This window comes from Bos grunniens, chromosome 7 (genome assembly GCF_055505025.1).
Source record: "Bos grunniens cultivar Pamir isolate PY7600 chromosome 7, Bosgru_T2T1.0, whole genome shotgun sequence".
Classification (NCBI taxonomy): domain Eukaryota; kingdom Metazoa; phylum Chordata; class Mammalia; order Artiodactyla; family Bovidae; genus Bos; species Bos grunniens.
The window spans coordinates 21,280,267-21,297,271 of record NC_141171.1 but is presented as its reverse complement, the minus strand read 5'-3'; the positions used below and the strand labels follow the sequence as shown (position 1 = coordinate 21,297,271).

Here is a 17,005-nt window from a genome sequence, read left to right as displayed (position 1 = left end):
TTTGCTATTAAATTGGTTTCATCTTTATTGGATTCCAACCAAATACAGCAGGGTAAGGGTGGGAGGGGACAAGGGGTGTTGGTTCATGTTGGGGTGGGGGCAGGCAGAGGGGGGCTGGGAGATCCCGATAACACTGACGTTCTATGAGTCCTAACACTGTCCTAACACTGTCGAGAACATACTCCCTCTCGTCATGATGATGCTAAAGGCACTTGGATGTCGTTTTTTGAGGGACCCTCAGGGTTGTCATGGCAACCAAGGTCAGGCGGATGCTAAGGGAAAAAAAAAACTAGTCCATTCTGTTCGACTCTGTATGGGGCTGCTGGACACCCCATTCGGCTCTCCCCACGTCCTGCCATGAACGGGGTTGGAGTGGGGGTCCCCACCTGGACTGGCTGTGGTCAGTAGCCTGCCACTCTGTCCTGTTGGCCCACGAACACAATGTGGGGCAGGACCAGGGCCTCCTAATGTTTCTAGCCCAGGAAGAGTGGCCAGTGTCCATTCCCAAGTTCTGTCTGAATCCTTTGCTCAAAATTGCCAGGGTAGACACTTTTTTCCTCTGGCTTGTCTCAGAAAGACCTTGAGGAATCCAGAAAACAGGTCAATCATCAAGCTTGTCCATGGGCCTGGCCTCTATGTATGGAGGAATAGGTTTGGCCATCAGACTGATTTTATAGACGTGGACATCAATGGCCTTCAGTTGCCAAGCAAGATTACACAGCTGGGTGAAAACAGAGCCTTCTTACAAGGTCCGTGAGAATACTGTCTAACCTGGTCAGTAGCCAAGCTCCTCTCTGGCTGAGGTCTGGCCCCACAACACTTCCTGTGCCCCTTCCCCCGAACTGTTTGTCTGGCCGAGGTAGAAAGAGTGGGGGCAAGGACCAGGCTAGGGGAGGCAGGGTCATGTATGGCTCCTGTTTGGCATCTGAATGCTTATGCAAAACCTCAGCTCCTGCTGCACATCTCCAGTGACAGGGAACTCACTACCTGTAGAGCAACAGGGCAATGACCTTGGGGCAATGACCTTCTTTCACCTGAGCGACAGTCTTCCTGTGACTCTCCACTCACTGGCCCTAGATCTGCCCCAGTGTTTTGTCCCAGGTTTGGACTTCCTTGTGGCTTGAACCTCTGTTCCATCCTTGCTCGCTGTCACTGCCCCCACAGTGCACATGACAAGGACCCTCAGAACCATCCAGACACTTGTCTCCTTCCCAAGGTGAGCAGTGGTCAACAGGGCAGGGGTGGTGCAGACTCAGGACTGAAGGTCACGCCATCTGGCCTGCTGGAAAGGGACATACTGGAAGCAATGCTCCTGGACCAGGGGCCAGGACAGCTGTCCCTCCGGGGTGGCGAGGGCACAGGAAGCAAGCAGCAGCTGAGGGATGGTGGGAGGAACTGGAGGAATGGCTTCTCCTAGCTGGCAGCCCGTCTTGCGGGGCTGGCAGGTCCTGGTGGGAGGGAGTCTGGGTACAGGGACTTGGGCCAGCAGGTCAGGGGCCATCCTGTGTGCTGGACCCCTTCAGGGTGAGCCTGACCAGCAAGACCTTAGCTCAGCACCTGAGGTCTGCATCAAGTGGCCAGCTGAGAGGGAGCCAGGGAACGTCTGGGTGTGAGCAGAAACAGGTCTCAGGTGTGAGCTGCCTGGCCGAGGTGGGAACTGGTCTCTACCAAGAGCCCAAAGCGCCCGTGGTGATCTCGGGGCACCTGCTTAGTGTCAGCTGGGTATGAGGGGTGTGTGTGTGTTCCCCTCTGGATCTGTGCATCGTGGTTGTATGTCCTGGGTGTAAGTATGTGCTCTGGTGTAGTTGGAGGCGGGTATCCAGGTGTGAACGGAGTGGGCTCTCTCATGCTCTGACCCGGAGGCGGGACTGCCTTCCCTGGGATCCCAGGTGTAGACCATCTCCACCAGGTGTGAGTTGTTTTGTGTTGAGGACCCTGGATCTCTGAGCTCCCATCCCACCCTCTCCCAGCTGAGCAACCACACCAGGGGCAGGAAGACAGGGTGACACCCTTAGAAAAAAACGCTTGAGAAACTCTGCAAAAGACGCATCCTGATGAAAAAACAGTTCTGTGGTTGGGTCCCTACAAAAAAACGGGGAAGTTCTGCCAGGAGTCGGCTCGCGGCCGCCCCCTATGGGAGATGCATAGGTGGTCTTCAGATGGGCCAGCCGCCATCCGGTGAGGGCTCGGACGGAGACGGAGACGCTGCTTCCGGCGCAGGCGCAGCGGCGGGGGCCGCGGGCGGTGGGCCCTGAGGCCTCTCATATCATCTTCATGTTGAACTTGCGGGCGCCCCCCTGGCCCGCCGCGGCGGCGGGCCCGTCCACCTTGCGGAAAGAGTACTCCACCGAGAAGTTGTTCTTGTGCTGCCCGCGGCCGCGGCTCCACACAAAGAGCAGCAGGAAGCAGAAGAGGACGACACCCAGGAAGGTGATGCAGCCCATGGCGGTGGACACCAGGATAGTGGTGAGGTCGAGCGGGAAGCGCGCGGCCACCTGCGTGTCGTTGCGGCCCTCGCCCGGGGTCCGGTTGACGGCCGGCTCGGGCTGCACGCTCAGGGTGGCGAAGTAGGTGTCGTTGCCGCCCGCGTTGCTGGCCACGCACGTGTAGGTGCCGCTGTCCCCCGGCCGTGCGTCCAGGATGTGCAGCGTGCCGCCCGGCAGCACGCGCGCCCGGCCGGCGCTGGCGGCGGTTACCGTGCGGTGGCGCGGGGTCACCCATGCTACGGTGGGCGCCGGCTCGCCCTCGGCGCGGCACTGGAAGCGCACGTCGGCGCCCGCGGCCGCTGTGATGCGCTGCAGCCGCCGCTCGCGGATCTTGGGCTTGCGGCACACGAAGTACTCGAAGAGCGCCGAGTCTGGCAGGCTGCGCAGCGCGTCGCCGCGGACCTCGGCTGGGGTGGCGCAGGCCGGCGGGCGGCCGTCGAAGTTGAGGGTCTTGCGGCGTTGCACGACCCACAGCAGGCGGCAGTCGCAGGCCAGCGGGTTCCCGTCCACGCGCAGCGTCTCCAGCGTGTTGACTGAGTGGAAGGTGCTCTCCTCTAGCGTGGACAGCAGGTTGTTGGAGAGGTTGAGCAGGCGAATCTGCCGCAGCCCCAGGAAGGCCTGCGGCTCCACCACGGCCAACAGGGCCCCAGCCAGGTGCAGCTCACGCAGGCGCACCAGGTCACGGAAGGACCCGCGTGGCACCGTGCTGATGGGGTTGTGCGACAGGTTGAGGCAGGTGAGGTGAGCCTGGTGGCGCAGGGCGGCGGAGGGCACGGCGGTGATGTTGGTGTGTGTGACGGACAGCGAGGTCAAGTTGAGCCCCCTCAGGCTGCCGGCGGCCACCTCCTCCAGCAGCGGCCAGTTGTCGATCTCCAAGTGCAGCAGGCCGGGGAGCCGCTGGAAGTTCTGGTCCTCCAGGGCGGCGATGGCCAGGTGGCGCAGCCGCAGGGCGCCCAGGCCCCGCAAGTGGCCCAGCGACTCGCCTGACAGTGCTGTCAGGTTGCAGCGCTCCAGGGTGAGCTCCTCCAGCGCCAGCAGCCCGGCGAAGGCTCGGCGCGAGATGAACACCAGGTCGTTGTCGCCGACCTCCAGCCGGCGGAGGCTGCGCAGATCCTGGAAGGTGTAGTCCAGGAGGATGACCAGCTTGTTCTCGCTCAGGTCCAGCAGCGTGAGGTTGTCCAGGCGTGTGAAGACGCCGGGCGGGATGAGCTTGAGCAGGTTACCGCGGAGGCGCAGCACACGCAGTCGCGGCAGGTTGGCGAAGGCACCCGGCTCCACGTGCGCGATCACGTTCTCGCTCAGGTCCAGCTCCTCCAGTAGCGGCAGGGCGGCCAGGTCTCCTGGGTTCAGGCAGCGGATGCGGTTGCGGCTGAGCTCCAGCAAGCGCGTCTCGGCCGGGATGCCGTCGGGCACCGCAGTCAACCGGCGCCGGGGACAGGCTACCGTGCGCGTCTGCGCCGTACACTCGCAGCGGGCCGGGCAGCCCCCTGCGGGGGGCAGGGCCGCGGGCAGGAGCAGGAACTGCAGGCTTAGCACCCACAGCCAGCAGGTCATGGTGCGGAGCCTGGGCCTAGGGCCACGCCACCATCCTCGTGGGCACCTGTGGGCGGGGTCAGCATTAGTACCCGTACTCCAGGCTTGTCCTATCCCATCCTACCAGTGTGCTCAGGAAGCAATTGTCCACCGTGGGACCCGGAATCCCACTGCTGGGCATCTACCCAAGGGCTGTGAGGGGATCAGCCTGGGTGGATGCTCAGGGTGGACAGAGGGGTAACTTCAGATCAGGACAGGTGACATTTGTGCTGAGACCCTGTACAGGGTTCATTTGTGTTCTCCCTAAAAGAACCACGGCTTCCCAGATGGCACTAGTGGTAGACAGTCTGCCTGCCAATGCAGGAGACATAAGAGATGTGGATTCAGTCCCTGGGTCAAGATCCCCTGGAGCAGGAAATGGCTACCCACTCCAGTATTCCTGCCTGGAGAATCGCATGGAGAGAGGAGCCTGGCAGGCTACAGTCTATGAGGTTGCAAAGAGTTGGTCATGACTGAGCACACACAGACACACACATACACAATACATGTAGAAGTCCCCTGATTCATTGTAAGGGGCCTCCTTTGAAAATAGGTTCTTTGCAGATGTGATGAATTGAGATGAATTTATATTGGATTCAGTTGGCCCTGAATCAAATGACTGATGTCCTTGTAACAAAATGGCAGTCTGGATGTGCACAGAGATGCACACAGAAGGAATAAGGCTGTGTGAAGACAGAGGCAGAGGCTGGAGGGATGTGTCTATATAAGTCGAGGATGGCTGGGGTTCCCAGAAGCTGGGAGAGGCATGAAGGACCCTCCCTTGGAGCTGTTAGAGGGAGATGGCCCTACAACACCTGAATTTCAGACTCGTGGCCTCCAGAAGCTGGAGCGCATAGACTTCTGTTGTTTTAAGTCACTCAGTCTGTAGTACTTTGTTTTGGCCACAGGAAGCTCATGCAGACCCATAGGAGGACAAGGAAAGGGCCATGGGTGTTAGGGAAAGATGGTTCCAGGCTGGAGGAATGGCCAGTGCAAAGGCCCTGAGCCAGCAGGAGCAAGTGGAGTGAGTGGGGGGTGGGGAACCAGGAGATGCACTGGAGGGGCTACAGAGGCCGATGATGTGACCGGGAAGGACCAGAGGAACAGATGCCAATTGCCTGGGCCTCTGCATCTGTGCCTTCCGAGTTCCTCCATCTCTCCAGGCAGCCAGCTGGCCCTCCATCCCCCATCTCCCCCATGCTCTGCTGGGCTGCAGCCCAGATCCCAGGGCCAAGGTGGGTAGGGGTGGGGAAGGAGCAGCCAGATGGCAGCTGGAGGGAGCTGCTCTGTTGGCCGGGCAGCTATTTTCAGCATCTGAGCAGCTGAAGCCCCCGGGCTTCCCCTGACTGCCCCCTACCAGCACATCCCTACTGCCTCTTTCCTCACTGTTCCCACAGGCCTGACCCAGCAAGGACCTGGGCTCTAGATCCTCACCTGTGAGGTCAGCTCCTGCCTGCCTGGACCCTTTGGAGAATTTTAGGTGAAAACGAACAGACACAGAGCCCGGAGTAACTGCTGGCTTAATGCTAGAGGCGAATCATACGTCACCAGGAAGAGAGTTTGTATTTTGCAGGTGTCATCAAATTAAGATGAGGTCATGCCAGAGTAGGGTGGGCCCTGATCCAACGACGGGTGTCCTTATGAAAGGGGGAAATTTGGATGCAGACATGCAGGAATGATGGCCATGTGACGACGGAGGCAGAGATTGGAGTGATGCATTTATAAGCCAAGAGACACCAGGGTTGCCAGAAAGCACCAGAAGCTGCAAGAAACAAGGGAGGATCCACCCCTCGAGTCTGCACAGCCCTGCTGACACCTTGACTTTGAATGTCTGGCCTCTAGAACAGAGAGAGTAACTTTCTGTTGTTTAAGCCACCCTATTTGTGGTCTTTCATTATGGCAGCTACTGGATACTAATACAAGACCTTAACGAGTAGCCATATATCCATAAAAAAAAAACCACACGAGAGCAGAGTGGCATCAACAAGGAGGTTTGCTGCAGCATCGTTTGGAAAACCAAAAAACTGGAACTAACCTAGATATCCATCTACAGGGGATTCAGGAAATAAATTGTGGTCCATGCCTGCTGTGAAACACAGGGATACTTTTATGTACCAATGAAGAAAGACAGTGGAGGTGCATGTATACGGGGGGAATAAAACTCCTAGAACTAATCTCAGTGTCCATCAGTGGGTGCTCAGTCACATCCAGCTCTTTGCGACCCCATGGACTATAGCCATCCAGGCTCCTCTGCCCATGGAATTTTTTAGGCAAGAATATTGGAGTGGGTTGCCATTTTGTACTCCAGGGGATCTTCCTGATCCAGGGATTGAATCCTCGTCTCTCACTTCCTGTATTGGTAGGCAGATTCTTTCCCACTACTACCACCTGGGAAGCCGGTTCATCAAGAGGGCATTGGTTAAATAAGCTAGGGTCTGTGCCTGCTGTGGAATCAAGGAGATTCATGTGTACTTAGTAGAGAAAGAAAGCTGAGATTTACTTATATGGAGGAAAAATGGAACTAACCTAGGCGCCCATCAATAGGGGATCAAAGAAGCCATAAAGCATGGTTATTGTGGAATGCTGGGAGATTTGAATGCACCCTCAAGGAAAGATGGCTGAGTTGTAGTTCCAAAAGAGGCTGGAGGAATCGAGGTTGCCAAACAATCACAGACAGCACAAGCCTATTCATCAGGAAGTAAAATCAAACACCAAACTCAATTCTTGATTTGGGTGGGCACATAAACACTTGTGCAGGTGCTCCCGAAATGCCCGGGGATTCACACACTGTATGAACACCACTGTGAGTGGCAGGGATGGAGTTGCAGTCATGGAGAGGATGGTCACACCATGAGGAAACCAAGGCACCCCTGGTCTCCAGGAGGTCATGGGTCTTAGCTCTCTAACCCTGGTTGGGGAACCCAGTGGGGAGGCGGACAGAGGGAGTGAGAAGCATCTGGTTCCGCTTTCCCACTGCAACTGTCCTTAATCCCAACCCTCGAATTGCAGGGAACACAATCCTTCCCCGAGGCAAGCTGCCTTCCCAGGCTGTCTTTCTAGGTCATTCTCTTCCATGTTGTTACCCTGGACAGCAAGCAGAGGGGCCATGTCCCACGAGGGGACAAGACAGAAACAATGGTCCCCTATTCATCCATCTCTTTCTACCTTAAACTGGCTCTGCAGTCACTCCTAGGTTGGGCCACTCCCCATGGTCAAAGGGTTACTGTCTGTCACCCAGGGATAGGGGACAACTCCTCAGTGGTCTGCTTCAGAGCAGCCAGGCCCCGCCAGCTCTGACCCCAGAAGGAAATGACTGGTGTCATTCAGTGCCCCAAACAGACTCCTCGTGGGGGTGGGGGGCAGAGCGGCCTGCTGTTTTCTTTCTGCAGGAGAGAACTCACACCCCTGTCCCCTCCCCTCCTCCTCTCCCTCTCCTCACTCTGCTCCAGATGCACAGGCCTGCTCGCTGCTTCTCCAACACACCTGGTGAGATCCTGCCCAGGGCCTTTGCACATGTTAGGCAATACCCAGACCACCATCCCTACAAGGCTCGCTCCCTGACTTTATTTGGATCTGGCCTTCAATGTCACTTCCTTGGTGACTTTTAGTACTCAAGTACGCTCCCAGTCTCTCTTATATGCCACTTAAACCGCTGTTCAAAGCTGGTCATTGTCTTCATCCACATGGCAAACACCGTAGCAGCCACTGCTCTGGGCCATCTGAATGGGTCCATTTAAGTCCCACAGCATCCTCGCTGGGAGGGGGAAGCCCCACTGTCACCCTCATTTTACAGATGGGAACACCAAGGCACAAAGCAACTTAAGTCACCAGCTCAGGTACACATAGGGCTTCCCAGGTGGCAGCAGTGGTAAAGAATCTGCCAGTGCAGGAGATACAAGAGAGGTGGGTTGGACTCCTGGGTTGAAAAGATCTGGAGAAGGAAATGGCAACCCACTTCAGTATTCTTGCCTGGGAAACCCCATGGACAGAGGAACCAGGCAGGCTGTAGCCCATGGGGTTGCAGAGAGTTAGACATGTCTTAGCACAGGTTCACATAGCACGTCGGAGGTGGCAGGGGTTAGTCTCAGGGAGAGGTTGGTGGTGCTCAATCCTGTAACACTCTCTCTCTTTTTTAAACAGGCAGGAGAGAGTCTTGGCAGTTCATCCAGCTAGGATTCAAAACACAGCGCTGTTTTCACTGGACCTGCAATGCTCGTTTCCTCTCATTCATCGATTCCATCCACCTGTCAGTCAACAAACGTCTACCGTGCCAGGCATCTTCCAAGTGCTGGGGACACAGAGTGCCTGAGACAAACAGGTCAGCTTTCTGGGAGCCGACAGATAATAAAAGAGGTAAATACAGGCTCTTCTACCTCCGGTGGCCATAAATGAAGAGGAATAAATCAGGAAGATGACAGCAGGGTGTCGAGGGGATTGTAATCATTATCATCAATTTACTGAGGAAAGATGGTGTGCAAAGAGTTAGGGAGGGAGAGAGGGGGCCTAGCAGATGGGGGGCAGCAGGACCGGGCTGATCAGCCCAGGAGGCTGGGAGCAGGCACTGTAGAGAGAGGAAGGTGGACTTTCTATCTACAAACTTAAAAAATATTAAAAAAAATTTTTTTTTAAGTTTTTATTTATTTGGTTGTGCCAAGTCTTACTTGCAGTATGTGGGATTTAGTTGCCTGACCAGGGATCAAGCCCAAGTGCCCTGCATTGAGAGCACAGAGTCCTAACCACTGGACCACCAGGCAAGTCCCCCCACCAAATTTTTTAAGTTGGAAAGAATTTAAAAAAAATAGTTGTTGCAGAGGCAGCTAAGAACAATGTCAGGAAGGAAGTACTCAATTCGAGAGGTCAGGAAAGCTAGGGCACAGCCACTGTGATACCGTTTCTTGGAAAGGCCTGCGGAGACCTCGGTTCTGATGCGCTGTGTGACCTCCAATGAAAAACGCGCCCTCTGTGAACCTCGCCTGCCAAAGGCAGCGAAACCTCGGTGTCCTCAGAGCTCTCGTGCTGTAATTGCTCCCAGGATGAGAGGACAGCTGGTCCTTTGGTGCCCAGCAGGGGCCACTCCAGCTGTGACCTAGTTTGTGAACTCCAGCCTCTCCCAACCCAGGGCGGGCCTGTCATCTTCTCTGCAGGGGGTGGGCGGACTCGCAACTGGGCTGGAGCTTCTGATGCCTCCCCAACTAGGGTTCTGGCCCCTCCATGGTGGGAAGGAATCCTGGGACCTTAACTGCCTCCAGTAGCTGTGTTCACTCATGTTCCTGGATGTTGGGGGGCTGGGAAGTGGGAGAGCTCGGGGGAGGACTGAGGGTGATGGAACTGAGTTGAGATGCCCAAATGCCCTGCATCCCTGCCGCTCTCAGATAATCAAGGGCTGGGTACCCTGAGCAAGTGAGTCACCCTCTCTGGGCCTGTTTCCTCGCCTGGAGGCCTGGGCCTTGCAATGGGGTTAGAAGGCCAGGTTCCCAGACCCTGAGTAGGGTGCTCACGCTCAGTCATGTCTGACTCTTTGCGACCCCGTGACTGCAGCCCTCCAGGCTCCTCTGTCCATGGGGTTATCCCAGGCAAGAATACTGGAGTGGGTTCCCATTCCCTTCTCCAGGGGATCTTCCTGACCCAGGGATCAAACCCGAATCTCCTGCATTGGCAGGTGGATTCTTTACCGCTGAGCCACCGGGGAAGCCCCCAATTAGGCTGGGAGGCTAATTCTAGTCCCACTTCTAAGTTTTCAGGGCATCAGGTCTACTTCCTGAAAGGCGGTGAGAACACCAGCTGTGGATGGTGGTGGGAAGGGCAGGCCGGGCAGGGAGGACAGGGTGGGCAAAGGCTGTGGAGTGGGGGCCGTGCTGGATGGCAAAGTGAGGCTGTGTGGACAGGCTGCTGTTGAGTCCACACTTTCTCTGCTCCTTCCCTCCTCCGTGAGTCCGTGGCCTTGGGGGAGGTGACCCCACAGGGCTGTCAAGGTCCCCACCTGCCCTCTAGACCCTCCATTTCCCTCCAGGGACCCGCCTCCCACCTGGGGCCTCGCCTCCCGTCTGCTCAGGACTAGACACCATCTGTTCACTGATGACTCCCAGTCCTGTGTCTCTTCTGAGCTCCAGCCCCAGGGACTGGAGCCACATCCCTGACATTACCCGGAGGCCCTGCAGCATCCCAACTTCAGCCTCCCCTGGCAGCTCCTTGCTCACACCCCCGGCCAATCCATCACCAGGTGCAGTCAGCTTCACCTCCAAATATATCCCAGATCCACCTTGTTCTGCAGCTCTGCCACCGCCAGGCCCCCGCCTGCCAGCATGGGCTCCAGCTCACTCCCCAGCATTCAGCAGACACCCTGCCTTCTCAGGTTTCAGTGTTCCTGCCTGCAGAATGGACTCGAGTTGTGTGAGGGTCTCTTGACCCTGCTGACCTTTGGGACCAGGTCATTCTCTGTGTGTGTAGGGGGGCTGTCCTGGGTGCTGTAGGGTGTGGAGCAGCCTCCTGGCCCCCACTCCCTTGACACCAGGAGCCCCCCAGTCGTGACAACCACAGATGTCTCCAGACATCACCCATGTCCCCTGGGGGCAGGATCACCCAGGTAAGATCCATGTTGTAGAAGGTGCTAGACACAGAGCAGGCATCCAGTTGATGCCCCAGGAAGAAACAGGCTGATTATCTGTTTGTGTTATCAGTGAGGAAGCAGAGGCCTGGGGAGGGGAAGTGACTCACCCAAGAGGAGAGAAGTACGTGTGAGATTTGAACCCAAGGCTCCATACCCTCTTCTCCCGTGGCTCTCTCGGGGTCAGGGCGAGGGAACCCCCACCTCCGTGGAGCCCTGACTTCTGCCAGCTCTGCAGACCCAGGAGCTGCCCTGTGTCAGCCGGCCAGAACTGAGACGCCCCAGGGCTGCCTAAGAGCATGGCTCCCTCCTCCTATGTTATGGAGGCTTCGGGGTCAGTGAGCACATGACCTGTGGCCAGGGGTGGAGAAGGCCCTGGGTCCAGCCTGGCCCTTCCTGGGTCCCCTGCCCCCGTGTGGCTGCCAATGCCAGAAAAACTCCTTGCCACATGATTGAACACTGCTCATGCTGAGCATGGTGTAGACCAGACCCCCTGAATACTCAGACCCCCATGCAGAGCCAGGGCCCCCCACCTTCATTTTCCAGACTTGGGATCCAGAGCCTGGGGGTCGGTGGCTGAGAACCTACCCATCTCCTTCCCAGCAAGGGGCAGGTCCCATGGGGGCAGGGCTCTACCAGCCACAGTCCAAACCTCTATCTGTCCCTCTAAACCCCAGCAGGCCAAGCATGGGCGCTGGGGGCACAGCAGCACCCCAGCTTTCCTCGGCACTTTTTTTTTTCCTATTTCAAGTGTTCAGTGGTTTTTTGGTGTGTTCACAAGTATGTGTAGTCATTACCACTACCTAATTCCAGAACATTCCATCCCCCAAAAGAAGCCCTGTCCCCATCAGCAGTCACTCCCTCCCAGCCCCTGACAATAGGAACCCACTCTCTGTGTCTGTGGATCTGCCTGCTCTGCACGTTTCCCATCAGTGGAATCACACCTTGTGTGTCCTTCCGTGTCTGCTTCTCTCACTGAGCATCATGTGGGGCAGGCAAGCAGGCAAGAGATGCAAACACATCCGTGAAGTATATCGTTTGGGAGAAGCAGGGGTCTGCTATGGTCTGATGCTTTGTCCAGCATGGCTGGAAAGGTGTGTCTGAGTTGAGTCTTGAGTGGGGGTGGGTGGGCAGCAGTGAGCCAGGAGGAAGGCTGGGAGATGGTGTTCTGGGTGGAGGGGCCCGCCAGGGTGAAGGCCCTGAGGTGGGGGGGAAGGGCTGGTGCTGGGAGGACAGAAATGGGGAGTGACTGGAGGCTGAGGGCACATCTGAGTTTGGGGCTGGGAGTTGGGGTTGGCAAGGGTGGAACCATGCAGGGTGCTGAACCCACAGTGAGGTGTAGGGACTTGATTCAGAGAGTGATGGCGAGCTGTGGGGGAGGTTTGAGAAGGAACATGATGGAGCTGAGTTGGCATCTGAAGATGCATCTGGGTTTGTGTGTTCTGGGCCTGTCACCCTACATCACATGAACCTGGACAGTCACCCTCCTGGACAGCGCTATCCTGAGGGTGGGGACCACGTCAGTTCCTTCTCTACCCCCCACCACCAGCATGCACAGAGCTGGGTGCTCCGTGGGCCAATGAGGGAAGCAGAGAGATTTCAGCAACGGGACGAGATCTCCAGGGTCCCCACGGGAGCCTACCCCTGACTACCTTGGAAGAGACTTGTAAAGCGCTGAACCTCAGCTTCCTGTTCTGCAAAAGGGACTCAGGTGACCAACAACCGCCCTCCAGGCACTGACTGAGTAGCAGGTGAGAACTCATAGAGGGTACTTTATAACCTGGGGTCTTCGGAAAAGTCTCCACTGGGTGCTGGCTGGGGTCAGGTGCCCTGAGTCCCAGGCCTTGTTCTGCTCTCAGCCATTCATTCCACATGCATTTAATGGGCACCTTCTGTGTACCATGCACTGTTCTAGTTCTTAAGGGAAACAGCTTTGAAAAATACAGACGGAATCCCTGCCAGTCATCCATAGGTGATAAAGAGAAGAAAGAGTACCGGAGGCCACGTGTGGATGGTGCAACAGAGAATAACAAGGAGGTGGGGCCTGTGGTCGGCCAAAGAACGGCCCCTCCAAAGATGCCCACAGCCTGACCCGTGGAACCTACAAATGTTACTTTATGTGGCAAAGAGGGATGAAATTAAGGATGTTGATCGGTTCACCCTGAGGTGGGGACAATTGTGGATTCCCAGGGGGCCCAGTGTCATCACAGTGTCCTTATAAGAGGGAGGCGGGAGGGTCAGAGGCACAGAGATATGGGAGAGGTTGGGCTGCTGACTGTGAGGATGGAGGCAGGGGCCATGAGCCAGGGATGAGGCGCCTCTAGAAGCTGGAAAAGACAGGAGCCGGTGCTTCCCAGGAGCCTCCGGAGGGACCAGCCCTGCCCACGCCTGGGCTTAGCTGTGTGAGGCCCGAGCTGGACTCCTGATCTGCAGGATTGTGAGAGAATCAATGTGTGTGGTTTGAGCACTAGGTTTGTGGCAGTCTGTGGCAGCACCCCTGGGAGCCCTGCGCAGGGTCTTTGCAGATTTGAAGAGGAGGTGGGCGGAGTCCTCTGCGGAGCTGTACGCCCACTCTGGGGGCTGGGAGGGGGAGGGGGCCCTGCTCCCCGCAGTATCTGCCATCAGTATCAGCAGCAGTGCAGGAAGCTATCTGGGGGAGGAACTCAAAATCTGTCCGTCCAGGGCAACAGACAGACAGAGACCCTCCTCTCCAGAGCCCCCAGCAGGCTTAACCCAAATTTATCATGAAGTTCTTAACCCAGGCGGTGGGGTGGTGGCTGGGGTTGCCGGGGCCCCACCCCAGGATCAGAGGCAGCCCAACTCCTCCCTGCCCCACCCCACGGAGAGAGCTTTGCCCCCACAGACACATGGGACAAGTCGTCCCGTTCCCTCCCAGGCTGGGGGATGCTGAACACTGCTTTGGGTGAGATTGAGCCAAGCCCCCTGAAGGAAGCAGCTAAACCCATAGGAGGACAGGGAGGGGGGTGAATAGATGCAGCCGCAGCTGGCCCCTCTGTCCCCTCCCCCTCCCCCACCACAACTGGGGCCAGAGGGACCCAGGGCAGTGTTGTTTGGTGGGCCCTCAAAGTGTTCCCTGTTCAGGCTTCCAGATGGACTTGGGAGGTGGGGCCCGGCCCCAAGCAGCACGCAGCCCTCTGAGGCCCGTTTTTGGGGACATACTGCCGACCCCTTCAGGACTGGTGTATCCTTCGTCCTAGATCTGGCCCTTCCGGGACTTTCATCCACGACAATTCATTAAGTTCTAATTAGTCTCTGTCAGCCATTAGTCCCTTTTAACCCTTCAGGGGACTGGGGGGCCTCCCGACCCACTTTCCTTGACCGCCTTTGGCAGGTGAGGCCTCTAGAACCACGTTTTGAATGTCTACCATCTACCACAGCAACACAGCCACTCAGCCCAGCCCAGTCCCAAAGGTGGTAACAGTGAAGCCCACTTGGAGAAAACGAGACTGAGGGTCAGAGTGGTCCCCAGTTCACCTGGCAGCACTCAGCTTGAGAGTCAACATTTGAACCCTGGGCCAATGCCAGCTGCCTTTCACTGAATCCCAGAGCCCTATTGGAAGGTCCTTTTCAGAGGCCCAGGATTGGCACATGGTAGTGGGCAGCTCGCCATGGGCCCACCTGGAGCGAGCTTTGCTTAGAGAGTTCTCTGAGAGGCTCTCCACCTGGTGAGTAGGTGATGACTCAGGGGCACCCAGGAATGACAGCCTTGTGGGAAGAGAAATCAAGCTGACACCAGAGACCTGCTTTATATTCCCACTCAGCAAGGTACCTTCGGATCCTGGGCGTCCTGTGGGGGTGGCTGGGAGCAGCCACCCCCATTCTACAGATGAACACACTGAGGCCGAGCTGCTGTATTAACAGTGGGGATGATCATGGCTGCCCTGCCATCACACAATATCTGGCTTGTGGCAGCCCCATGCTGGGGGCTCAACGCACCTGCATTTCTTACACCCTGCGTTGATGTCCATCTCAAAACTGGAGCTCACAGAAGGGCTGTCTTTTGTCAGAAGTCACCAGTGAGGATGGGAAACAGAGAGGCAGGCTGAGGAAGTCCGGCTTTAGCCCTTTCGAGCCCTCATCTCATGGTGGATGGCCCCTTCCCACCCCATGCCATCCAGGTAGAAGGAGGAGGAGTCGCACCTGTGGGGGAAGCCTACGGGGTCTTCCAACTCAGATCCTGTCTCAGATGGCTGCCACTCTGGCTCAGAGGGGGAATGGAGCAAGGCAAGACACTCACAGCCCGACGGCTCCAGACCTCTCCCTACCTGCCTGCACCTGGCTTCCACCAACCTCACCCACAGAGACCCCATGTCCTCTGCCTCTGGGTACTCACACACCACAGCCTTCCCAGCCTCCACACCTCCTCCAGGGAGCCCTCCTGTGTTGCTCCAGGTTTTAGAGCCCTACTCTCCCTGAAGGTCCTGCCCCCACCCCGATCAAACCCCAGATGGTCCCTCTGTCTGCTGCCATGCTGCCGCAGACACCCCCTCCCCACGCCCCCGCCAGAAGCAAGAGGTTCTCAACCATTTCTGTACAAGCGTGGATTCACCGGGGACTGCTTGTTAACAATGCAGGCTCCTGGGCACAAACCCCAGAAGTCCTTATTCCTCAGAACTGGGGGGCTGGGGTGCCTGTACTGTTAGTGCCTGGGGCACGTGGTCTGGAAAATAAGGACCAGGTCTTTTCCTGCACTGGGATCAAGGCACAAGGTGCGGCCCTCCCCAACTTGTTGAATGGGGCTCAGTGGCCTCCCAGGCCAGGCCCTGGGAGGCACCTATGCCAAGCTTCAGGGGACAGAGAGAAGCCCCCACCCCACCCTTGCTGCTGACTGGACACAGGCCCGCGGGGCAGGGGGCCTGGCCCTGTGCTCCCAAATCCTCCCACCTGGCTGGACTGTCCCCAGCCCAGCGATGCAGCAGGTCCTGGTGTCAACGCCTCCTGCGCCTTCTTGGCTCAGCCCCCCAGGGTGGACCAGACTTCGCCGGAAGGGAGGGCGGAAAGGCTCCGGACCCGACCGTCCCCGGTTCCCAGACCCAGCCAGTGCCCCATCCTAACCCCCTTTGGAGGGGAGCGCATGCCTCCAGGCGTCCCCACTGCCTCCAGAGAGACGATCACCAGGCTCCTTGCTCCTCGGCGCCCCGGGAAGGGACAGGGGGACCTCAGCATGGCGACTGGCCCCCCAAAGTTTCCAGGGGGAGCGCTGGGGGCCTGGTGAGGAGCAACGCACCCGGGAGAGGCGCTCAGGAAGAGTGGCCCCCCAGGCGAGGATGGGGGGCGCGCGTGGGGGCTATGGCGCGCAGGTGGTGCGGGGTCACCGGGCCCTGCGCGGACACTCACCTGGGCGGCTGTGCCGTAGACACGGCGCGGGCTACGGCGCGGGGGCCGCCCGGAGCCGACAGGAGCCGCCGCCACCGCCGCCTCCCGGGTCCGCCGTGCGCGCCCCCACCGGCGCGTGCCCGCCGCCGCCCTCCTCGGCTCGCGGGACTGCGCTCCGCCGTGCGCGCGGACCGCCGGCTGGGGTGCGCGGCGCCCCAACCGCAGGTGTGCGGGGCTGCAGGAAGCGAGGACACGTGCGCGCAGGTGCCGGGACGCGCGCCAGGGCGGCGGGCGGGGGCAGGGCGTCCAGGCTCTGGCAGCGTGTGCTGCCCCGTGCACACCCGCCTGCGGACCCGGGCCTTTGTGGACCTGCAGAGGCTGCGGTGCGGGAAGCGCACGGCTCCCCATCTGCGCTTGTCTGGCATCTGCCCCTCCTCGCTGCCCCGACTCCGGGTCTTCAGCACCTGACACCTGGACCCCTGCCCCAGCCTCTTCCGCTCCTGCCAGCCCTCCAGGCCCATTCCCCATACAGGTCGCAGAGGCTGCTTAACCACTGGCCTCTGGAATTGACTATGGCTCCCTATTGAACCTGGATTCATGTCTTAACGTGGTGTATGTTTCTGGATTTTCGGTACCCGTGCCTTCCTCCCGCCGCCCCACTCGTGCCTCACTCCTTCCCCGGAAGGTCCCCTTGCTCCTCTTTGAACACACCAAGAGGGCCCTGCCAGGCTCAGGGCCTTTCCCCTTACTGTTCCCTCTGCCTTTCCCTGCATCCTTCTTGGCCAGTATGTAATTACTCGTGTTTATGCAGCAGCCTGCTCAGTGGATGTTAGTGGAAAGAATGACTCTCACTTTTACATACTGTGATGTATGTAGTTTCCTGCTTCCCTGGTACTGGGCCTGCCCGGGGTCGGCCCCATTTAGGGAGCTCATGCTGTGGAGTCTGGGGTGGGAGGTAGATGGTACTCCAGTGTGGGGGGCGCAGGGGCAGAGGACGGGGGCACCT

The 17,005-nt window shown here is 58.1% G+C and overlaps 1 protein-coding gene across 2 annotated transcripts; it reads right to left on the bottom strand.

Annotated features, from left to right (window-relative positions):
• Nucleotides 1-16,725, bottom strand: LINGO3 (leucine rich repeat and Ig domain containing 3). 2 transcript variants are annotated; one of them, XM_086410293.1, is made up of 2 exons: nucleotides 16,369-16,725; nucleotides 1-4,086 (listed from the first exon to the last, which is right to left on the bottom strand). In XM_086410293.1, exons 1-2 carry the CDS (start codon nucleotides 16,596-16,598, stop codon nucleotides 2,262-2,264), a joined length of 2,055 nt encoding a protein of 684 aa, XP_086266419.1. In that variant the 5' UTR covers nucleotides 16,599-16,725; the 3' UTR covers nucleotides 1-2,261. The 2 variants fall into 2 exon arrangements, with proteins under 2 accessions (XP_086266419.1, XP_086266418.1); XM_086410292.1 differs by lacking the exon at nucleotides 16,369-16,725 and having other exon boundaries at nucleotides 1-7,666.
• Between the last annotated feature and the right edge of the window lie 280 nt (nucleotides 16,726-17,005).

Excerpts from the sequence above, each read along its gene's own strand:
- LINGO3 (XM_086410293.1), bottom strand. The coding sequence starts at position 16,598 with ATGAATCCAGGTTCAATAGGGAGCCATAGTCAATTCCAGAGGCCAGTG. Across the intron at positions 4,087-16,368 it reads CCGCACCGCAGCCTCTGCAG|GTGCCCACGAGGATGGTGGC; the intron begins GTCCACAAAGGC and ends CCCCGCCCACAG.